The sequence below is a fragment of the Nicotiana tabacum genome, chromosome 8 (genome assembly GCF_000715075.1).
Source record: "Nicotiana tabacum cultivar K326 chromosome 8, ASM71507v2, whole genome shotgun sequence".
Classification (NCBI taxonomy): Eukaryota; Viridiplantae; Streptophyta; class Magnoliopsida; order Solanales; family Solanaceae; genus Nicotiana; species Nicotiana tabacum.
Genome location: NC_134087.1, coordinates 15,880,214 through 15,905,646, shown reverse-complemented (window position 1 = coordinate 15,905,646; position 25,433 = coordinate 15,880,214). Strand labels below are relative to the sequence as shown.

The following is a 25,433-nucleotide window of genomic DNA, read 5'->3' as shown; positions in this document are numbered from 1 at the left end:
CCTTGTTGAAAAAGGACATCTAGAACCTCGCCTTGCCACATCCCAAAATGTCCTGACCCGTCAATAATTTCTATCGCAAATTTCGTATTTGACACAATTCTTGTCATAAGCGAAGATACCAACGATGACGTATTATTGACACTTGATGTAGATTCTTCTTGTTTATTGTCTCCCATTTTTGACACAAATATTATTTAATAGCTGACGACACAAATCAAGATTATTTCCTTCCTGGTGTGGAAGATCAAACTAAGTTGCAACCACAGAGCATACTCAGACAAAACCTTGACTCAGTTACCAAGATAAATCTTTTCTAATGTGGAAGATCAGACTATGCTGCAACCGCAGAGCATACTTAGACAGTAACCTGGCTCTGATACCAATTGTTGCGGAAGCCAAATGTATATAGTGTGAATGAGTCACAACTACTATACCAAAAATTATGGCAACCACTATATAATAAATAAGACAACAATAAAAGTAACACCAGAATTTATGAGATTCAGCTAATTTTGCCTACTTCCTCGGACACAACCAATATTTTATTCCACCCCAAAAATACAAGTGAAATAATACTAAAGAGAGAAGATACAAATGCCTTAAGAAGATGAGAAGACAAATGAGAGGTGTGTTTAAATCCTAAACATTAGGCCTTCTTTTATAGGGTGAAGTACCAACCAAAATTGGTACTTCACCGATATGGGAGTTTGGCACAACAACTTGTTCATTATACTAAATCAAGAGAAAGACAATCTTTTTTTTTCTTCTTGTTTTACCCTTATCATTAACTACCCATTCCCCAAATCTTTTCCCAAAACTTTTGAAAATGTGATCCTTATTATGGGTAAAACTGTAAAATATATATTTCATTTATTTTTTGGGATCTTTACACAAATAGCCGGCCATATTTATTATTTACTTTTTCTAGTCATATACATAGATTATATATTAATTATACACAATTATACACATGCAATACATAAGTTATGCATATATTATATATTCACCGATTATTTTTAATTTAAGTGGTTGGTTGGCCGGTTATTTGGGTTGATTCTTCTTATTTTTTCTTAAAAGGAGCACAAAGTTAAAAACAACTAAAAAATATATCGAGGGAGTATATGCTTTTATATATTTGTAATATTCACCGGAAAATCCATAAAAACTTGGAAATTCTTAAAGGCTATATATAGACTCGAGCTATCTAAGAAATGTCAACAAAAACATGCATGTATTAATCCTGAATTTTCTACACCTGAAGTCAAGCACCTTCTCCCAACCTAAATGAAGACAATATTGAAAAACTCTAAAATCTCTCAGTGACAGCTAGGCAAAGTCACTGTTGACAAACCATTGACTAGTCCATCCAAAGGTAGACACACAAATTAAGCCCATCTTTCTGCATGGGAAATTAATCAGTTTAGATGCATATATTAATTAGGCGCACCTGCATAAAGAGTCATAACTACTAAAACTGGAGTGTGATTTCTGTCAAACAAAGATCATAAAGTTGATACTTAGTAGATAAGAGATAGTATTAGTTAAGTTGACAGTAACACGTTTAATTTGTTCTTATACCTCAATTAATCTGATATTTTGGTTTTAAAAAACTTAATTCTGTGTGCTTTTGATGAGCACGTGTGGTGGTATTGCACAGTTGCGGGTGCCTTTCTGTCACTGAGAGATTTTAGAGTTTTTCAATATTGTCTTCATTTAGGTTGGGAGAATAGCCGAGTACTTAAAATTTTATATACTAACGAGTGACGATACAAAAAATACTCTATCTGTTTCAATTCAGATGACACACTTTCCTTATTAATCCATTTTAAAAAGAATGACATATTTCTACAATTGAAAATAAATTCAACTTTAAACTCTTCATTTTACCAATTTTACTTTTAATGAAAAGCTTTTATAACCACACAAATATCATGGTTTTAAGACCACAAGTACTTCTTAAGATTTTAAGACCACAAGTTTCAAAAGTCTTTTTTTCTTAAACTCCGTGCCGAGTCAAACTACATCATCTAAATTAAAACGGATAGAGTATATACTATTAGATCATGTAGAAATAAATAATTTTTTATACAATCAACTCATAGGCGTGGACCTATATTGTAAAAAGATAGGTCACCGGCACTCGAAAGTTCGATAACAATTTCATATATGCATGTATATATCTTAAAAAATGACGTCCTATACATACAAATAAAATTTTGGTTGATGTAAAAATATACTCACAATCTTCAAATTCTGGTCCACCGCCGACGCCAAGAAAGGAAAAAGAGCCCTCTAAACTAGGAAAGCTTTGAAATTAAGACTCGGAAACAAAGGCGATAGGCATGCAGTCTTATGGTTGGTGATCGTTTTAACCACTAAGGCAAGCAATAATTTGTCCAAATAAAAAAGATTAGGTTAGGGATTGTGCAGGAAACATGTAATTGGTGTTACCCTAATATTTATAACACTGTTGGTATTGTGTCTATTCACACATGGTTAAACCCAAAGTGGCATTTTCTTGCCTAAAAACTATGGGAAAAAGATAGCAAGGTCGGCATCTCAATTCTTAACTATCTCAATATATTTATATTATCTATTCTAAGTTCGTTAACTAATGATTATATTTTAAGAAGTAACCATATTTATATATTTTCATATGCTCCAAAATACATACACCACGTCCTTGGCTAATTGAAGGGTTTTTTTTCTTTAATTAATTAATTTAGTTTTTTATTTATTAATGGGGATACAAAGGAGAAGGGATAAACAAGTGCCAATAGAATATTGAGGATGACAAGAGGGAGTTTAATTTGATATCATTTGAACAAACTAATTGTGGATTTAGACTGAATCATAGGGTGGGTAAAAATGGGTGAAGGTAGTTGGACATACTATTGATAAAAGAATATCTGTACGTAATCAAAGTATATATATTGTCAGAGGCGGATCCAAAATTTAAATCATATGGATTCAATTTTAATGTTTTTAATATTGAACTCATTATATTTTTAAAGTTATGGTTTCATATCTACTATTTTTGTAATTTTAATGAATTTTTACATACAAATTTTGACTCCGCATCGAAAGTTATGGGTTCAGTTGAACCCGTAAGTTATACACTACATCCGCCTCTGTATATTATAACCATGACTCCTCAATTTGTCTATCGTATGTATATACACTTTGTTAATATAGTAGTGCACAAAGTAAGTACGGTTTAAACCTTATTCTAACTGTTTGAAAAAGTACAGCTTGTAAATATAGGAATGAAATAGCTGAGATTCAACGAGCAAAAAGCCACGAATCTTGGCGATCATATGTTGTACATGCCCATTCAATTTCTATAACTCATTTGAAAAATCGATATACAATGTTTAGTAAACTATGGATATAAGTTATACATACTTGTTGTGTAATGTACTTTTACAACATCAATGTAATTTAACCTATTAATCATAGTAGGTCACTTGTTCATCTAGGTTATTAACTAATTTACCAATCCTTATTAAGTAGAGTTAACTCTAATAACCTTTTAAGTTTACTAGATATTTTTTATACCGTTCATGTGTAGAATCTAGTAATACTACAGAAAATAAAAAATTTCACTGACGACCTTTCTGTGCCATTATATGTTGCTGGTTTGAGTAACGACATACTTAAATCTTTTTGTGGCTCATTTGTCTACTTTTTGTGGCAAGTGAAGTTGCCATGATAGCTAATTTTACTTTATTACATTAGCTTTATGGCGATCAAGTTTGCCACAAATTTTAGAAATGCGCCACAAAATGAACTTAAAGATATGTCGCTACTCAAATCACCGGTATATAGTGGCGACAACGTAGTTGCCTTTGGTGGTGATAGTCGCTGTAGAAGATCGTCACAGAAAATTATTTTATTTCCTTTAGTGTAATAAACTATATCTATTGACTAGACTCCATATAGAGGCAGTTTAGAGAATATATAAAAATCGGAATAGTAGCTCATCTGGCATGGCATTATAGTAATCATCTAACAAAGAAAATCTAAAATCTTGACACACTATCTTTGTCAATATGGTAGCTGTAAATATGAAGACAAAAATAAATCCAGGAAAAAGGCTGCTTCTTTCTGAAGATTGATATATGCATAGAAAATACCGCAGCTTTGTCACCCTTTTTATAGCCAGGCTCTCTGCATCCGTACTTCCCTCTTGAGTTTACTTAATTTCCTCACCAAAAGCTAGCTAATAGCAAAAAATGGAGGAAAATTTACCTCCAGGATTTAGGTTTCATCCCACTGATGAAGAATTAATCACTTATTATCTGACCAACAAAATTTCTGATTTCAACTTCACTGCTAAAGCCATTGCTGATGTTGATCTTAATAAATGTGAGCCTTGGGATCTTCCGGGTAGCTAATTTTCCATCTCTTTCCCTTCCTCATCTTCTACTCTTTGTTGCATATAGTATGATTCTTGATTTTTATTTTCTTTTGTCTTATCCTTTATTTTAAACTTACATTTCTACGTCACGGGTTCGAGCCGTAGAAACAGCCAATTGCATTAGGATAGTCTGTCTATATCACATTCCTTTAGGGTTAAGAGTGTAGCCCTTTCCCACACCTTGCGTGAATACGGGATGCGTTGATACCGAGCTTTTTTAAAAAAAAAAACAAATGTAAACTTTAATTTTGTTTAGTTTTCTGACTGATTTGATTGAAAATTTTATGCTGTTATCTTCGAAATTTCTTGAAAGTCAACACACATGGAATGCTATATATTCCCTAGAAGAAATGATTTTGCTTTCTCAACTAATTTCCAAGTATCTATTACCATTTTTACTACTTAATTAATCCAATGTCTAGAGAAGTATTTACTCAAACGTTATAGTGTATTGCATGTTCATATATACTGTATTACCACCATTGCCTTTCAGCTTGTTTAGCTAGCATTTGCACATAAATTTGGTTAAAACGTAAAAAAAAAAAATGAGTTTTTTAAGAAGAGATAAAAAATAATTTTTGAAAGTTGAAATTGTGTTTAGATATGCCTTCTACTTTAAAATAATTTGAAGTTTTGTGAATAGAAAACTTCAAAAATTACTTGAATTTTTTGTTTTCAAAATCTGTCAAAATATAGTTACTACAATTTATAAACACACAAATATAAGTGGACATGAAGAAAAAAAATAAGAACTGAAGTTTTCTGATCAACGTGTTACAAAATAACATCAGCTATGAATTATTAACTCTAATGTTAATTATGTTACCTATATTAAAAGCTTTACCTTGTATAAATAAATATTTACAAATGAAAATTTACATCCTAATTAAATTAAATCTCTTACAGCCAAAGCTTCAATGGGAGAAAAAGAATGGTATTTCTTTAGCCTTAAAGATCGAAAGTATCCAACAGGCCTTCGTACAAACCGAGCTACAGAAGCAGGCTACTGGAAAACAACAGGCAAAGATAAGGAGATTTTTCGTGGCGGAGTCCTTGTTGGGATGAAGAAAACACTGGTTTTTTACAGAGGAAGAGCTCCTAAAGGTGAAAAAACCAACTGGGTTATGCATGAATATAGACTAGAAACCAAGTTTGGTTTCAAACCTTCAAAGGTAATTATTCGTTAATTAATCAGAAAAATGGATTTAACTTTGACAACCTAAAATCTTTTTTTACCCACTATCACCATGATATTGATTGTTACTTTTCTTCTTCTTCTTGGATTAGCATCTTTTTAAAAATATTGTAATTTCAGCACGACGAGTTCCATTTTATGTACTAACCACTGAAACTATTGTAATTTCAAAATTATGAGTTTAATATGTGATATTTAGTAAAAATTTAGTAAATTTTCACATGTTTCCAAAATTATGTGTCGAAAATGTTCGGTTTAGTTGATCCTCTGCTTTGTTATGTACATCTGTCATTATTATAGTCGATGATTATCTATAATTATCTTTTAGGTGGCGTCACCATGTACATAACATTTTACACTACAATATATAAAAGTAAACAAAAAAGTAGGTCCATTAATTTTGACTATAATATGTTACTTAACCCCATACTAATTCTTTTTTTTCCAGGAGGAATGGGTGGTCTGTAGAGTTTTCCACAAGAGTTCTACTGTAAAGAAACCACAGCCAACATCATCATCCCCACAATCCGAAGAGTCACCTAATTGTGACATGACTTACACTTTTGCAAATGAGCTAGGGGACATTGAGTCACCAAGTAATTTCTATGGCCTAGCCACTCCATCAAATGGCCATATTTGCAATAATATTTCTTTACAGAATTACACCACTGAGAGCATGATGAATATGAACTTGAACATGAATTTGGCTAGTGCTGCAACAAGAGAAGCAGCAATTAGCAACACTCTTCCATTGCTGCCTGCAGCTTGGTCATCTAGCTTGCTTTGCTCTAATCTTCCATCAGTGGATTCTTTGCTTCTTCGTGCGTTACAGTTTAGGGGTTATAATAATCAGCCAAGAGAAGCTACAACTAGTACTACCAATAATTACCCGTTTATTCAAACACAAAATATTTCTCATATTGGGATTGATTATAATAACCCTAACTTGGCAGTCGAGGCGCCTTCTTCCTCTATGGTATCAGATCCTGTTCAGCAACAACAGCCACAGGAGCAATCATATAAATTGGGTTCAAATATTTGGTAACTTTTTGTGACGACTTTTAGAGGTCGCCCTCAATAAATTTCAGAAGAAGTCAAGACTCTATTTGGTGCTTTAGATATTTACTGTAAATTTCGTAAATTCATATGTAGGTACAAAAGTTCATGAAATCCAAGTCAAAATCTAGATTCATGGTAATTTAGTGTAGTGATCACTGATCAGGATCAACTCATGTGATTGACTAGGGAAAATCCCCAGTCTCTGTTGTATGTATCTTTTTATTCAAGCTAGCTTCCACATTATAACACAATTATCTTCGATATGTTGATCACCTTACTATCTGGTTGTTTTTATTCTGCTTTTTTATGGCTTCTTGGTATTGTCCCTTTTTGTCTATATTTTCATTAATGTGGTGCTTATGCTTTCCTGAGCCGAGGGTTTATTTGGAAACAACATCTCTATTCTCACAAGGTAGGAGCAAGGTCTGCATACACACTACACTCCCCAGACCCCACGGTGTGAGATAATACCGAATATGTTGTTGTTGTTATGAGACGACTACACAGAACTCTGTATGATAATCATCACTCTTCAATTACTTGCTTATTAATTTCTTATCAGTCAAACATTGGCGTTTTTGTTATTCAAACATGTAAACTATTTATGATTTAAGAGAAATTAACTTAAATAGCCCCGCCCTAAAAAAAAGAGCCAACGGCATATATATATATATATATAATGCATAATTTGACAAGAAAATATAAATATTTTTGATCGAGCGGCCAAATATGTAACTTCCCCAGGTTAGCTATTTATGCAAAATATACAAACAGTGAAAATATCTTATAATTGAGTTATATACTTAACTAATAATCATTGCGTGATCATAACTTACGAGCTTCAACTCTGAGAAATGAATAAACAAGCATAAGATGTTTTATATTATCTGATGTGATATCAAAGTACAAATACTCACTATTATAAATTATGAAATACGTTCAATGATGAACTATTACAACAAAATACCAACCACATTAAATAAGATGGTGTTCATTGAATTCCATTTGTCTGCTAAGGATATAACTATTATTATTATGCGACACTAGTGTACTCTATTTAATTACCACATCTAATCATAGTTATGATTCAAATTAGAAATGAGTTTTGGTTTGTGATTGAACATGATTAAACTTCTTATATCGCAACTAATCTTCTTACTATATATGGAGACACTTCAAATGTCAAATCTCTCTAAACGCATATGTATACTTATTTTATTTATTTTAATATGACATGACGGGAGAAGTTGGGAGAAAATGGAAATAAAATGATGCTGCTGGGATAATTTATCAGTACCTAAGAAATATAAATAAACCCATACACGGAAAAGAAAGTAACTCTTATAAATTGATGACAAATATTAACAGTGTTCAGAGTTTGTGAATAATATAGTTATAAAAAGAAACCCATATTTTAATGATGTAAAATCTCATAGTAACTTTTTGCATGATCAGTTAGATAGTTTATGGAAGGCGCTGCATTAAGGAAAGCTCATTTGCCGTAGTAATAGCGCGAACTAGCCACTTTTCGGTTCTATAATTGAAAATAGCCTATGTCATAAAGTTTTACTTTTTACCGCAAAATCTCCGTGGTAATATCCTGGAGTTTCACCAATAAAATTTAAAACTCCATAGAACAATTAATTTTTTAGTTATAGTGGTGGAAAGTGGCTATTTTTGAATTTTATCCCCCATTTGCCTAATGCTAATTACTTCCATAGCTTTGGGACAAGGAGGCCCTAAGAAAAAGGTAAAAAATTCGCGGGATACCTTATTTGATCGCCCCTATTTAACTTACCAATATTTTAAATTTTTTTACACAAGTTACTTCTTCTTTTCTTGCCCTTCCCCTCCCCCTCAATTGATGTGAAATCATAGGTGACAACAGGTTTACATAGTATTTGTGAACAAGTTTTAAGGTAGTTTACGGTATTTTATGATAGTGAGTTGCTTGGAGTAGATTTGAGCATTGAATTATTATATTTCGAAGAAAAAATTTCTGTTTCTGAGCAAAACGTCCTAAGTGCATGAAAAATTGGATGCACATCAGATTATAATGTCTTAAATACATCTTAAGTACAATCACTTCAAACTATTTTCGCCCATATTATTTCAACCAATTCCCATCTATTGCTATTTTCTTAGAAATTTGACTCCACCATATTTGGTAAATTTTAATTTATATTATTTAGTTATATAAAAGGTATAATAATGACATAACTCTGGTATATTTTATATTTAATTGGCAATATTGAATTATATAGAAGGTATGAAATAATTTTAATAGAATAACTCCATTATATATTTAAAGAATAATTCTAGAATATTGCATATTTAATTATTAATATTTAATTATATAAATGATATAATGATGATATTATACATCAGAATATATAAGATATATTAAAGTACACCAAATATACATTAGATGTATCTTTTCGAATTACGCCTTTTTCATATCTAAATTGTTAGCTTAAACAAAAGATTAATATTTACCCTTAAAACGAATAACAATTGAATTTATACGCGATTTTAAGGATAAGTGGATTGATTCAACACAAATAATCAAAATGTTAGATAAACGAATTGAAAATAGAATGAATAACCAAATCAATTGCGATGTTACGACCAGGCTCGGATTTGTACTGAACAGTAATTTTTGGCCTCGATCAGACCCTTGGTTTGAAGCCAAACATGTATGAAGAACAACAATAAATTAAGAATTTTTTCAATAGCTAGAAAGCGGAGAAATCAACTTGTATTGTCTTGGTAAGCGTGTTATAATATATATCATTGAAATAAAAAGCCTCCCCTTTATATAGTAGGAGAGTTTCACCCTTAATACAAGTCTAAAAAAGGTAAAAATCTTTCTTTCTCGTTAATTACTGATCTGTTACCGACAACGGGCGAGATCTGCACCGCGGTATTTGGTTGGACGCAGATATCACGACCCTTCGTTAGTCGTGTGCAACCGTTCATACGCTTCTCGAAGTCTCAGAAATTGCCCCGGGTCCGTGGTGCGTCATTCTATCAAGTCTGATGGCGAGCATTTTGTTCGAACCTAGGTACAAGAAGTTCTCAGCTTTGACTCAGATCTCGTGTAATCATATCCTTGCTTCGTTTGACCCACCGGAAAATCGGGGTATATGTTACACCCGGTTTCACCTATATACAAATAGTCCCCTCATTTTTCAGAGAGTAAGTTCGCCGAAATGATGAAAAATGATAGATGAACCCGGTTCCTTCCTTCGCACGTTAAAACCAGGATGACGGATAAGTCAAAACGTCCCATTAGTCGCGTCATTCTGACTTCGAACATGTGTCGATCATTGGCTGGTTGCCTTCGAGATGTGAAACGTTGCGTGTTAGTTACATTTCCCTCTAACTTCATATCTTTCACTTTCTGATCCTTGCTCTAACCTTCGAACTTTACAAAGGCTTTCAACTTCAAATCTTCATAGCTTGTTTCTTGAACCTTCATATCTTCATCTTCAACCTCCAAATCTTCATATATTTTCTCGGATTTTCAACCCAGAACTTCATATCTTTACTTTTAACCTTCAAATATTCATACACCTTCTTCAGATCTTCATACATTTCCTGATTTGCGATGGCCAAAACTTCCAAATTAGTATCACAGCAAATTGACCCTTCGTCTTCTCACCCGGTTGCAAATGTCGAGGTGGATGCTCTCGAGGTGCTCTCTGAGCCTCCTATGAAAAGCTTCATACTCGGGACTTGTTCCATCGGGGACGACTTCAAGGTCGAGAAGTCCTCCGCTAAACAAGACCGAGGTAAAAGAGCTTGGAGATATATATGCTCTGTTACTGAAGATACCTTTCCCTTAGTCCGAGAGGATTGTAGATGGGAAGGCAAGGACGTGGTTGTCCTCGAACCTGAGGACGATATTACTACCCACGTGGAGGGATATTTAAGTATTTACACATACCCCTTTACGTTGGGCCCGGTTGACCCGATAATCCTGGCTTTTTTAAAGAGGTACAAAGTATGCCTCGGGAAAATCCACGCGTCCCTCTGGAGGATCGTGATCCTCCTAAGCCATTTTGTGAACAACACCAAATCTCCTCAGTTCACCCTCGACCACCTACTGCATCTTTACAGTCCCTAAATTTTTTGAGGGGGACTATTCAAGCTTGTTCGCCGAGCCAGCAAGGCCCCTTTTTCAAGCATCGTCGATGATCGAGACCGAGGCTGGAAAGGGCATTTTGTTTGGGTAAAAACCGAAGATTTGATCCCTCCCGAGTTCCTGCCATTCCCCAAGAAGTGGAACGTATCTCATAAGTGTAGTCTTTCGTTAAGTGTCAATTTCCCTTTATTTCTTCTCTCATCGCCGGTATTTTGTGGTCATGCAACTGTTTCTTGGGTTCCTAATGCGGTCCCTAGGCTAAAGGTGTGGATTGAAAGCATCTGCTAGTAGAAGTCATACTACAAGCTCATATGGCGCAAACTTTCGAAGGGCAAATGAGAGGCATGTTCTCATGGTAGGACTCTCGCTTGAATGGTTGTTACTATGCCCCAAGCTTATACGATGTTGAATTTCTCTTTTCCCTCGTAGGTTTTCCTAAGACCGCCAAACTTAGGCCGAAGAATGGTGATGGGAATACTTCCTTACCCATCGAACCCTCCATTTTGGGATAGCCTCAGATTGTTGCAGAGGAGAAGAAGAGGAAAAGAAAGTCCTTGGGTGCCCCAGATCCCAAGGTATAGATAAAAGAGAGGGCGACTACTCGGTCTTGCAAGTCCAAGAAGAATACTAGGTCCCGGATTCCGGACTCTGACTTGCTTTACCAGCTCAGGGATGGGCCTAAAGAAGATGACACTTTTGTCGCTCATGGGTTGACCCCTGCCGGACAGCAGGCGGTGATCGAGAAAAGGGGCCACGAGGTCGATCCCTTTTTGAACCGAGAGGCCGAAGTGGAGACGGGGGTCATGACCTCCCGAGAAGTCATTCCTACTCTGAAGGAGGTGACCGGTGTGATATATATCATCCAGATGCCCTCCTATACTGAGCCCATGCTCGATGAGGCCCAAGCGGGCAAGGAAAAATCAAGTGAAAGAGATCAGGGTACAGAGGATCCTCTCTACTCCTTCTTCGATGGCATGGACATGTTCATATTGGAAGATTTCTCCGGGCTGGGTCACTTGGAGATACTGAAGAAGGACGTTCTTTCGAGATCTAACGAGCCGAATACGAGACCAAGATTGGTGTTTACCTTGAAAATGTAATTATAATTAGATTTGATTTTATGGTTTTAAAAATACGCGATCTATTTTTATGCTAGTTGTTAGGCAATGGATACTAAGTAAGAGATTAGAAAATAAGATAACAGCATGTAGATAATGTAATAATCAAACCAAATGGCTGGAGATCGGGGCCTCGAGCTTGCGTACACGGGGCCTCGAAGTCGAATCGGACGCCCGATCGAGGGCAGTCGATAGAGGATTAACAGTTATGATAGCTTTGATGGAAGCTTTTTTTGACCAATAATGAGCAATAAATGAAGAACAATAAATAGAACACAATGAACATAAGCAATAAATGTAAGTAATGAGGTCAAGAGAATATGTTAAGTTAGAAAGCAGAGAAAATGTTCTTGTATATTAAATATTGAGTCTCATATCCCTTACAAAATGACAAGGGTCCCCTTTATATATGAGGGGGAATCCCAACATAGTACAAATGCATTTATTACCAAGATACATGGTTGGTACAACTATTTAATGCTACAGTACGGGCTTGAACTAGCCAAATAGACTAGGTCAGCTTTAGTCGCCTGCCTTAGAAACTTCCTACTTTTTCACCATGATTATCGATCTATACTGCCCCGAGGTCAGACGTCGATAACCCCTCGGGCGCTAAACTCGACCATAATCTCGATCCTATTGAAACGTGCTTATGAAGCGTCCTAATGACCAAAAATTGGACCCTCCGATTTTACCGTATACAGATAGTCCTCGCATTTCTTAGAGTGAAATGATAAGGAATGACTTTGATATCCATCTCTTCAAACTTCCCACGATGATGTCATGCTTATGGTGTAAGCCTTTGCGATAACTAAGGAATCCCATTGGTTTATATTTCCAGAATTATTCAATGTGACGCCGGTTTATATTCCCCAAAGCGATAATATCGCCGCCGGTCCATTTCCTAAAACACATTGATTGCGCCTGCCAGTACGTCTTTAAAAGTCATTGATTGTGCCGTCAGTTACGCTGCCACCCTTTCTATAAATGGAAGCCTTCTTGAACCAAAACTTCATTCAAACATTCTTCAACAGCCTTTTACCCCTTTTTTCTCTTCATCCTCGTCCACTATTATCTCCCATGTTTGAGGCCTGTGGCCTTAAGGTCACATGGTAGTGTTCTCATCATCTACGTCATGGCCCTTTCCCAGATCTTTCCCCTACTGAGCGGGATTGTATTGATTTGTTGTTGTTGTTGTTGTTGTTGTTGGCCCGAGGTAATGAGATAGAAATCTGAAATTATCTTCGCATTAAAGGATATGCAAACTACAAACTTCTGCTCATCTCCCCTAATTACCCAGTACGGTGTCTCGCTCCTTTTGCTTTCCATGGAATGATGTGGTGCCACCTACTAATTGTTGCATCCCACACCATTATAACGTCTCAAGAAGTGGCTTCACAATAGTAGTGCTGACGAGACCTATACTCGCCAGATTTTTCACCCAGCCACTTATTCATCTTTTACTGCTTCTTCCTCATCTTTTTCTGTTTCTTCTTCATCTTTTTCTTCTTCTTCCTAATCGTTTTTTGCTTCATCTTTAATCTTGAAGATATTGTTTGAAAGATCAAGAGGAGGCCCTGAGGAAATGGTTCTCGAAGACACTTCCCCCGAGGATGTACCCCCAAAAGCATATTAGACTTGTAGCTGTTATATACATTTTTTCTTTTTTTTTCCTTGGCTTCTCCATTTCGGTGTAAGGACCCTTCTAGGATTTTGTAATCATATGTAAGGACCCTTTGTGGGTTTCTGTAATCAATGTTTATTAATGTAAAAGTGTTTCTTTAATTTTGTACATGATTTATGCCAGATTTCCTTTTACGTGCGTTTATGAAGAATCTGAGTGCATGACTCTACCGATTGGTCTGAATACCGGGTCCAGGTGTAGGTGTTTCCTCGGTCCTTTATTGGTTAATACGATATCCTGTGGAGCCCTTTGTCATTCATCGGGCTGAGCCCGGATTGAATTGATACAAGTTTAGGCCGTTGGGACCCCCGACTTCAAGTTGAATGAGAGTAGGGCTTCGAATTTTCAGAACGAAACTTAGCCTTTCAGACCCCATCGATAGTCCTCGAGGGGGGACTTTCTCGGATGCCTGAGAATAAAAATAGCCTTTTGGCTTTTGAAGGCATTCCCCGAGTGAGAGTTCGCTCAAGTGCGGGCAACTTGAAAACTTGTTTCTAGTTTAGAGCGAAGATAGCCTTAAGGCGTTATAGATAAATCTCGAATTAGGGTACGCCCAGACTCGGATAGCCCCTGGATTAAAATAACTGAGAGGGCGTTTAACTTGATCCGAAGGCAAGAAATAGATCTAAGGCTTTATTAGTAGTTTTCTAGTGCAAATTGGCTCGGGCTCGGGTAGCTCATGGGCTAGAGGATTGGGTAGATGACTCGCATTTTCAATAGCAGAAATCCTCGAGGTAGGGTACCATCTCAAAATCAGGTCCGTATGAATAGATTTTTAGGGCTTATCTTCTTTTTGACAGAAGTCCTCGAGATCGGGTACCATCTTGAGGCTTGTAATGATATTAATGGATCCTTAAAGCCTATCTTCTTCTTGACAGAGGTCCTCGAGATTGAGTACCACCTCGAGGCTTTTAATGATGTTAATGGATTTTTAGAGCCTATCTTCTTCTTGACAGAGGTCCTCGAGATCGGGTACCATCTAGAGGCTTGTAATGATATCAATGGCTTCTTAGAGCCTATCATCTTCTTGACAGAGGTCTTCGAGATCGGGTACTATCTCGAGGCTTGTAATGATGTCAATGGCTTCTTGGAGCCTATCTTCTTTTTGATAGAGATCCTCGAGATCGGGTACCATCTCGAGGCTTATTGATACGGGGGTTTTTGATCCCTAAAGCATCGTACGACAACGTTAATTGCATGACATGGTTATGAAACGACCAAGGCAATTTTGCTGGTACATCTTCCCAAAGCGAAAAATGCCTTAGTCAGCATTTTTAGTTGGCCTTTGAGGTAGGCGGATTGTCACCACTTTCTCCATATATAGGGTTGTCTTCCCTCTTTTGAGGATTCTGCTATTCCGAGTAGTTATCCTCCTTTATAGATTTCTTATTTCCTGCGTTAGGTCCTTTACCATTTTAACTTTGAAGCCCTTGCTCAAATTCCTGCTCCAATTCCCTAGTTTTACCAGAGTTATGGCTGCTACACCAGGGTCCGCTCGGCAAGGAGAAGGGAGTTTCGCCCTCGAAGGCTTCTTGAACCAAAATGTTCGGGGTCATTGGGAGTATGCCTCGAAGTTTATTTCTTTAATAGGAGAGGGAAACCTTGAGTCAATGAGGAAAGATTATGGATGGGGGGAAAAGGTAGTACTGCGAGTACGTTACTCGGAAGAGACCATCATGGATCATGCCGAGGGTTTTTTGAACATGTACATGTACCCCTTTACGCTGGGACCCCTGATAAGGTTGTGCTCGACTTCTTTCAAAAGTACCAGGTTACCTTGGTGCAGGTTCACCCGTCATTTTGGAGGATAGTATTGATGATGATTAGGTTCTTTGCGAAAGAAGAAGGGCTTGCGAAAGATGATCAGGATGTATCGGCCTTTTCACCATCGAGGTCTGCTAACCCTACGATGCCGATCCACCATGCCTTTCATTGTTGATGATGAAGAAGATGGGGTTCGGGGATGTATAAGCCAATTCATCCGAGTACGGACTATCGATATTATCACGGTGGAGTTTCTGCCATTTTTCGAGGAATGGAATTTTACACGTAAGTGATACACTTGTGCCTTTGTAGTTTTGCTTATGGCATAGGCGGGTTCCATAAATACGCCTTCCTTTCCCTTTCTGCAGCAATTTTATGGATGTCATGTGAGGTCCACGACCTGACGGATTGGGCTCAGAAGTTGGCGACCCACTCGACTTATAATGAGTGTAAGTGGCGAGCTTTGTCTAAGGGTAGATAGGAGGCAAAACACCCCGGTACGTGCTATGTGATTTGCTCCTTTTTTGAAAGGCACTTTATTTTTATGCGTACTAACTCCATCATCATATGAATTGGGGAGTTCTTTGAGGCGAGATCATGCCCTCTAGGTGAGGGAGAAGGATCGTCGTCTTTAGAGCCTAGGAGTAATAATAATAATAATAATAAGCAGAAAAGGCCTTCGCAGGGCAGCAGTGATTACAGCAAGACGAGCTCAGCCCGGAGGCTCAAAGAGGGTATATCAAACGAACCCCCAGTGCCCGAGATTTCTGGTTCTAGAAAAACGATCCCTCCTCTCTGCCGTCTTTTTTTACCGTCGAAGGTACTTCTAAGAACGAGGATTTTCTACTGCTGACTTCTTCTCCCGTCGAAGGTACTTCGAGGGATGTTCGACGCTAGGGGACGCGTATATCGGGTGATCGTATCCCAACTGGTGGCGGTTTTACTGGGGTAGATGGAGCCTGACTAGTAGATGTGCGCTCAACTTTTGAGGAAGCTCAGCGGCTTTACTCTAAGGTGAGTTTTGGCCGTTTGTATTGGTTTTATATTTTTGTAATTTTTACTCTCTTATGGAGTTTCTCTTTCATAGGCTTTTAACAAGCTCAAGTCCGAGCTGCTCCATCGTGAGACCAGGTTGCGAGAAACTGTGGATGCCCAGAAATCCCTCAGGCTTCTTTGTGATGAAAAGGAAGACGAGTTGGCACACTTGCAGTATAAAACGAGTCGAAGTTTGAACTACGAGAGCTACCTCAAGGAGTAGGTAATGTTTGTTTCGAGGGAGAACGTATTTCTTCTTCTACCTTCTGAGGCTAATATCTAGTTTATTTTAGTTGCAGAAAAAGACGAAGGACCGGGAATTCCTTAGGAGCGAAGTTGGTCAAGCCAAGTGCAAGTGTGATGAGTTAAAAGATCGGGTGGACGCCCATATATCGACTAAGAAAGACATTTTAGCCAAGGCTTCTGCCCTCGAAGTGCAACTTTGCAATGCTCATGAGAATAGCTTGGTCCGAACAGACATGATTTCAAGGCTCAAGTATAAGCTCCTGAAGGTGATGGCCGAAGTTGTGGATGCTCGAGCTGAAGCTGAAGTAATCCGACCTAGGGTTGATAAGAAGGTGGTTGTCTATTTGAATGACGCTGCCGACGCTCGTGCTGAGCTAAGAGGGGCTCTCTACCAGGAGAGTAGGAACAAAGAGTATGTGAGGTGTAAATCTCGGAGGGAAACCCTCGAGGAAATTCATTCCAGGGGCTTCGACCTCTTGGAAGAGATAAAGTAGGCGGAGGCGGAAGAATATGGTGCTAAGCTCCTTCTGTCCGATGGCAAGAAGGAGGCAGACAGACCATAGTCCCCGAGGGGGACGTAGATTAGGCCTTCCCTTTCTTGTTTTGTGTGTAGTGCTTTCAAAGAACTTTGTAAATGAAGCTTGTATTCTCTCACATATATGTATAAAAGGAAGCCTCGTGGTTTTATTTTTCATGCATTTCTCTTTGCCTTGATATTTGTCTGTCGTTAGCCAGATGAATTGGTCTTCTAGTTAAAAGGAATCCTCAGATTCATAGTATGGCCCTGGGGCTCATTAGGCTGGCCCGTAGGTCTTACACGCTTTGGTTGGTACGACCATTTAGTATAAGCTGGTGTTTGAGCTCTTATGCTTTTTCTCTCAGGCATTTTTAGTTAACTGTTTCGAGTTCAGTCTCTGAGTCAGGTTTCGACTCGAGCTCATTAACCCTTAAGTTTTTGAATTTAAAGTTGGCCCTTAAGCTCTTACGCATTCGGTCCGTATTACCTTTTATATGGGTTGGCGGCAGTGGCTCTGACGCATTGGGTCAGTTTGACCTCTAGTATGGGCTGGCGGTAGTGGCTCTTAGGCATTGGGTCGGTACGACCTCTAGTATAGGCTGGCGGCAGTAGCTCTTACGCATTGGGTCAGTACGACCTCTATTAGGATTTATTTTTCCCTCGTTAAGGACTTTTGAAATTGTGTTTCCCTGATTCTTTGATGGTTTGACAAAAACCTCGATTGTAAGTCATTATATGGCGATGATCGAGCACCTCGAGAGGTTTGGCTCGGTGGTTGAGTATCTCGAAGCTCGTAGTTAGGAGCTGACATGGCCGAAGATCTTTTGCCTATGTCGAGGGCAGCCTATTTAACCAGTTCTTTTCGAAGTACTTTCGAAGTAATTGAAGACTTGTGATTTTATAGCGATGGTCGGGTGTCCCCTAGTTGCGTTAGTTTGGATGGTACAGCCTTGTGACCGTAGTCACTATGTTTGGACGGAGCCTTTCAATTCCCCAGTGAAGTAGTTTCGGCGTCTATATCGAGGGTATGCCTTTTTAGGGGTCTTACAAGTTCGATATATAGCCGTAATTTTAAGATCGGGATTATTCATTTTGTAAGGTCTCACAAATTTTTACATGCCTTTGAGGTCTTATAGTTTTGGTTACTTGGTACAAGTATGGTTCATGCCTTGCTTGAGGTCTTACAGTTTTGGTTACTTGGTACAAGTATGGTTCATGCCTTGCTTGAGGTCTTACAGTTTTGTTGTTGCCTTATATAGGTCTTACGAGACCGAGGCTGCCCATATGGGGTCTTATGGCCTTGGGTTTTTGATAAGTCGATGGGGGTGGCAATTGGCGGCAGTCCCCAAGTCATCAAAAGTTTCTTGGCTCGGGAGCCATTTCTTGTAAACTTGGTGTTGCCTCATTGAGGTTTTACGAGTTCGAGTTTCCAACCCAGAGGTCATGTGTCCTTGAGTTTTCGACGTCAGTCCCCGAGTGTTCGGGATGTTTTTTGGCTTCTGGAGCCGTTTTGTGAACTTGATGTTGCCTCGTTGAGGGCTTACGAGTTTGAAGCTCCGACCTGGAGGTCGTACGATTTTGAGTTGTTGATGCCAATCCCCGAGTGTTCGAGAGCCATTTTTGCAAAAAAATACCGAGCTTCTTTGAAACGCGAAATGCTTTGATGAAGGGGAAAGTATTCTTTGATTACTTGGTACAAGTATACATATTTTTGCTGTTAAGGGCTCGGTTATTCTATGCGGACACGGCTCATTCGACCGTTTGGCCTGTACATTATTTTCCTATCGAGACCCCATTCAGCACATCTTGGCTTCTCCGAGGAGGTGACCTTCCGGGGGGATTCCCCCAGCATTCGAGGTTGATTGAAAAAGAATCCTTGAATACTTGTTGAGTCTTTCTTAGGTAGCATATAGATGTTGCCTCGTTAAAAACCTTGCTGGTAAAACCCGTCTTGGGGTAAAAACTCGGTTGAAGGAAAAGAGTGCAACATATGCTTTTGGAACCTAAGGCCTTCGAGTTAGAAAGCGCTTCGGCTGTTTCGATCGGATACCTACATTGAAGTTAGTATAAAATGTAACTGAAAAAGGGAGATAACCATACCTTAGTGCTGGCGGCATTTCGGACCTCGACGTGATTCAGTCGTTTGTTATGAGGACTCGGTATGGTCCTTCATTTTGTTTAGCTAGGCGTAGCCAATAATGTAGCTTGTTATCGCTATTTTACTCTTTGCTTATACTTTAGCTCCTTCGGTGGTGGAGTTTTTGGTGTTAGTGCCACATCGTGCACCGCGAACATCTCTTTTGCCGCATGTTGTTCCCCGTAGACGGTTTTTACCCCATCCTTTGTCGGGAATTTAATCATTTGATGGAGAATGGATGATACTCCTCTCATGCAATGTATCCATAGCCTCCTGAACAAGGCGTTGTACCTCATGTCTTCTTCGATGGCATGGAATTTGGCATTTTGGGTTATGCCGGCCACGTTGACTGGGAGGATGATTTCTCCTTTCTTTGTTTTGTTTTCCATGTTGAACCCGTTGAGGACTCGAGAGGGGGGCACGATTTGGTCAATCAGTCTGAGCTGCTTTACCATGCTCGACTTGATAATATTGGCCGAGCTACCTGGATCCACAAGTATACGTTTAATTTGAAATGTATTTACAAGGAAAGAGATTACCAGTGCGTCATTGTGAGGCTGAGACAAGGTCTCGATGTCCTCATCGCTGAATGTAAGAGCGTCCTCGGGTATGTAACCTCGAGTTCACTTTTCTCCGGTGATGGATATTTTGGTTCTTTTGATCATGGGTTATTGTGGAGCATCGATGCCTCCTAAGATCATGTGGATGACATGTTGTGGCTCATTCGTTTCATTCTTCTTGGTCGTCTCTCTTTCCCGGAACTAATTTTTGGCCCGGTCGCTAAGGAATTCTCGGAGGTGACCTTTGCTGAGTAGTCAGGGTACTTCTTCCCGGAGTTGCCGACAATTTTCGGTCCTGTGACCATGCGTGTTGTAAAATTCACGCACTAAGTTATGGTTTCTTTGTGAAGGATCTGATTGTACATGCCTTGGCCACCTGGTGTCTTTGATTTTACTGATGGCGAATACGATGTCTGAAACGTCGACGTTGAAGTTATATTTCGACAAGTGGGGTGCCTCTATAGGCCCTATGTGCCTATCAAATCCAGCTCTGCTAACAAGTCCCCGAGGATTCTGGCCTCGATCCATTCTCCGTTCATTGCGGGGTATGTTGCACCTTGGGGCGTTTCTTCTATCTTCAGTGTATGGTTGGTATCTCTCTTTATTTGGCTTTGACTCCTTTGCCGGAAGCCTGCTAGGATATAACGAGACCGAGGGGGCTCCTAGTTGGTCGTCTTTGACCCTGATCTTTGATTGGTATCGATTGTGGACGTATGACCAAATCACGGCGGGATATTCGACTAAGTTATACTTCAGCTGCTTCGAAGCTACCGAGCTTCTCTCGTTCAAACCTTAAGTGAAGGCCTGCACCGCCCAGCCATCGGAGACCGGTGGTAGTTCCATTCGTTCCATTTGAAAGCGAGATACGAACTCTCGCAATATCTCGTTCTCCCTTTACTTGATTTTGAAGACGTCGAATTTCCTTGTAGCTACTTTGATGGTACCAACATGTGCATTTACGAAAGAATCTGCCAGCATGGCAGATGAATCTATCGAGTTTGGGGCCAGGTTGTGATACCACATCATTACCCCTTTTGAAAGCGTCTCTCCGAACTTTTTCAGAAGGACAGACTCGATCTCGTCGTCCTTTAGGTCGTTTCCCTTCACTGCATAGGTTTAAGGAGTGACGTGCTCATTGGGGTCCGAGGTTTCGTTGTATTTCGGAAGGTCGGGCACTCTGAACTTCTTTGGAATGGGTTTTGGGGACGCTTCATGTGGGAACGGCTTTTGTACAAACTTATTCGAATCTGCACCTTTCAGAATCGGGGGTGCACCTGGATTTGATCGACCCTAGACTTGTAGGTCTCTACCTTCTTGTCGTTGGCTTCTATATTCTTCTCACCCGACTCGATCCTCTTTGTGAGGTCCTCGAGCATCTTTATGATGGTGGGGTTGGCTGCCAACCCGTTGTTGCTTGATCTTTCTGGTACCTGCTCGGCTCGGGGAGTCGTTTCGGGAGCTACCGTGCTGGGAGTATTTTGGTGGATTTGTAGTTGAGTAATCGCCAGTTGTTATGCTTGTAACATTTCGAAGATGACCCTTGTTCTTCCCAAACCGGGTTTTTTGAGCTTCTTGTTGATCTTCTTAGTGTATGCTCCTGTTAGTGTGGGAGATTATTTTGACGTGTTGAGTGTTACGCGAGACCACGTCCACGTGAATTGGTTCTGGTGCATTCTCAGGGTTTCGTGGTGGTACACCAACACCTGGAACATCCATACCATTCTCTCCATGGTCCTCAAGATTGTTGTTTTCACGTGCGTTTACTGAGTTAGACATTTTGACATGAAATCAAAGATCTTGGACAAGAAAAAATGTGAAAGGTAACTTGTGTTATGTAGTAAACCAGCAAGAAAATAATCAGTATTAATTTTAGCCCCACGGTGGGCGCCAAACTATTTACCTTGAAAATGGTAATTACAATTAGATTTGATTTTGTGGTTCTAAAAATACGTGATCTATTTTTATGCTAGTTGTTAGGTAATGGATGCTAAGTAAGAGATTAGAAAATGAGATAACAGCCTGTAGATAATGTAATAATCAAACCAAATGGCTAGAGATCAGGGGCTCGATCTTGCGTACGCGGAGCCTCAAAGTCAAATCGGGCGCTCGGTCGAGGGCAATCGATGGAGGATTAACATGTTACATCCCATGTTTTCGTACGTGCGAGTACGATATAAGTGATGTAAGCTCAGAAATAAGATTATATTTGGAAGCATATAATGTAATTTAATTATGTTACCTTGGAGGTTACAAATATTTAAGATCATGAATAACGAGTACCAAGAGGGTTGGAAAGCTTAGAAGCTAAACCAATTAAAGAAAATAAAGTTTTGTCGAAAGTCGACAAGTTTGGAATGTTATAACATGTACCTTAGGGTGAGACTATGGTTCTTAACATGATAAGGAAGTTATTCTATGAGTTATTTTAGTCGTATGATATTCGTGTGCTACATTTTGAATTCAAGCAAGTTGTGGAACAAAAGTTGACAAAGGTCATCACAAGTTACATTCATAATGTGCTGAAAATTAGGTCAAATGTAACTGAACTTTTCTCCCAATATACTTGGACTTATTGGGTTATATACCTATCAAATTGAAGATATACTAGTCTAGTTTCTAATGCATTAAACCATTTGTCAATACGATATCGGAGTAGAAAGATATTCACATTTTCGTGAGACTGCATCAAGCAGCTCCCTATGGGACCCACATAGGCGGTTTAGATATACGGATACATATAAGAAGCCTCAACCCCGTTTTAACTCATTATTTTACAGAATATTCATACCCTAGACACATAAAAACATTCTCTCAAGGTTATATCATGATCCAAGACCTAAACAAAGGGCAAACAACACAAATCAAGTATCGGGAATCCCGTCGCGCCAGTAAGTTTCTTGTTCTTCTTGTTGTTGCTGATTTTTGGGTGGTTCCAGCTCTTGTGGGAGGTTGTTTTAAGTGGTTTAAGTTCTTTAAAATACTCCCCATGGTTTTTATATCAAACCTAGGTTATTTCAAGTCTTGCAAATGGATTACACCATATTTCAATATCAAAAGTTAGTTCTAGTGAAGAACAACACCTCTTTGAGGTTGTGTTGTCATTGAGGATAGTTATGGGCTGTGTTTTGCTGGATTTTCACGTGGTTGCTGTTGTTTTAGGAATGTATAATACTCTAATACATGATATTGAAGTTTTTTGTATGTTGGTTGCATTATTTGAGCAAGATACTACAAGATAATATTTGGATTAGCTTAAGTCACTTCTATGGTGTTGTATTGCCATTGAGGGCTGTTGTAAGCTAAATATAACTTGGATTTTGATTGAAGCTACTGTAGGAGATATGTATATTGTGTTATTGCATGTGCCTAAGGTTATCTTGATGTTGATTAAGTTAAATGGATGGACTAGACATGAACTAGTGAATAAAGTTACTAATTGAGGATAGTTGAAGTTGTGGATTGTTTTTGTTGTTATAAATATATGGTATAAGGATGGAATCATTGATTAATGACCGCATTATCATGTTACTATTAAGGTGAATTAATAAGTCTATAAGGGGTGATATGGGGTATACGGATTCCAATCAGAGCTTGCCGCTCATTGTGAAGTAGTTGTGACTTGTTGTTGCTATATGGTGGCTTGTTATTGATATTTATATGTTGATGGATTCTCTGGTTTTTGTTGTTGTTGGTATATGGTATTGGAGGAGGCCCTTGTTATAGGGGAGATGCTGCCCAAATTTACATAAACGAGCTACTAGTTTAAGTTGCGGACTTAGCCTTTACTCAACACTGATTTTGAATCTTCGTATGCTATGGTAGATTGAGTAGAGTTATTTGAAGAATATCTTGGAATGCATTAAGGACTCAAAGAAGTTAAGGTATGTTAAGGCACTTCTTTCTTTCTTTTGGCATGATCTAAAGTGAAATGAATATGCTATTTCATAATGGATCTACTCCTAGCAACTAAGGTTGCCCATGTTATTCTTTCCTTATAAAGTTATTCTAAGCAAGTATGTATGATCCTTGAATCCTACTAAGGTTCATATTGATGGTATGGATGTCTATAATGTTAATCAAAGGTGCAACGACCTTAAGTCACTCTGAAAGGTTTAGAATGTGATTTCATGAGTCTAGCATGCATTATATATAGTATCTATTTTACTCTACCGAGTTGCGCTATAGTCGGCCTGGTACGACACCTACTATGCAACCACTGATCAGTTGGGTTTACTGAGCTCCATGTGGCTGGGTACGATTCTACCGAGCCTTATGATGGTCGGGTATGTTTTTACCGAGTCCTTTTTGAGGTCGGGTACGATATGATGATGATGATGCCCACTGATGCGTATGTTTTTTAAAGTTTATGTATATATATGTATTATGCATTTCATGTCAGTAGCCCCCAGAGGCATTCCGATGTTACAAGTTGTATCTCTTTTATCTCTCTTTACATTACTGTTCTTGTTTATGTGTTCTTGCCTTACATACTTGGTACTTTATTCGAATTGACGTCCCTTTTGCCTGGGTATGCTACGTTTCATGCCCGCAGGTCCTGATAGACATGTTGTCATTCCTCCTAGTAGGCTATCAGCTCAGCGAAAGGTGTTGGTGCACTCCACTTGCTCCGGAGTTGCCTATTTGGTCAGTATGCTTTGAATATGTATTGATTAGTATGACGGGGCCCTATCCCGACCTTTATGATTTTATGTACGCTTAGAGGCTTGTAGAGAGATGTCAAGTGTATGGATACTTGTATGGCCTTGTCGGCCTATGTTTTGAGTTTACAAATGGTCATGTCGACTTTATAGGCCTGTATGTCACATGTATAAGTTTGTATATCATATTGGGTCGTCATATATTGTGTATTCCCTTGTGTTTTATTATTGTTATCTCATGACGGTTTTCTGGCTCATTTATCCATGATAGTATGATAAGAAAGATATGTTACGCTGATACTTGGTTGAGTAAGGCACCATGTGCCTATTGCGCCCCCTTCGGTTTGGGTCGTGACTAACAGTTATGATAGCTTTGATGGAAGCCTTTTATGACCAATAATGAGCAATAAATGAAGAACAATAAATAGAACATAATGAATATAAGCAATAAATGTAAGTAATGAGGTCAAGAGAATATGTTAAGTTAGAAAGCAAAGAGAATGTTCTTGTATATTTAATATTGAGTCTCAGATCCCTTGCAAAATGACAAGGTTCCCCTTTATATATGAGGGGGAATCCCAACATAGTACAAATGCATTTATTACCAAGATACATGGTTGGTACAGCTATTTAATGCCACGGTACGGGCTTGAACTAGCCAAATAGACTAGGTCAGCTTTAGTCGCATGCCTTGGGAACTTCCCACTTTTTCACCATGACAATCGATCTATACTGCCTCGAGGTCGGACGTCAATAACCCCTCAAGCGCTAAACTCGACCATAATCTCGAGCCTATGGAAACGTGCTTATAAAGCATCGTAATGACCAAAATTGGACCCTCCGATTTTACCGTATACAATTGGTAAAGATATTCCCTGTGCCGAGTGTGGACC

General features: G+C 38.6%; 1 protein-coding gene across 2 annotated transcripts; it reads left to right on the top strand.

The window, feature by feature from the left end:
* The first annotated feature begins 4,128 nt into the window (after window positions 1–4,128).
* Window positions 4,129–6,933, top strand: LOC107767621 (NAC domain-containing protein 77-like). Of its 2 annotated transcripts, none has more exons than XM_016586675.2 (3): window positions 4,129–4,368; window positions 5,327–5,592; window positions 6,064–6,933. In XM_016586675.2, the coding sequence occupies exons 1-3, from the start codon at window positions 4,236–4,238 to the stop codon at window positions 6,658–6,660; spliced, it is 996 nt and encodes a 331-aa protein (XP_016442161.1). In that variant the 5' UTR covers window positions 4,129–4,235; the 3' UTR covers window positions 6,661–6,933. The 2 variants fall into 2 exon arrangements, with proteins under 2 accessions (XP_016442161.1, XP_016442160.1); XM_016586674.2 differs by having other exon boundaries at window positions 4,135–4,389.
* Window positions 6,934–25,433: the final 18,500 nt, after the last annotated feature.

Coding starts and splice junctions, on each gene's coding strand:
- LOC107767621 (XM_016586674.2), top strand. CDS start 4,236: ATGGAGGAAAATTTACCTCCAGGATTTAGGTTTCATCCCACTGATGAA. Junction 4,390..5,326: donor TGAGCCTTGGGATCTTCCGG/GTAGCTAATTTT, acceptor AATCTCTTACAG/CCAAAGCTTCAATGGGAGAA. Junction 5,593..6,063: donor TTGGTTTCAAACCTTCAAAG/GTAATTATTCGT, acceptor TTTTTTTTCCAG/GAGGAATGGGTGGTCTGTAG.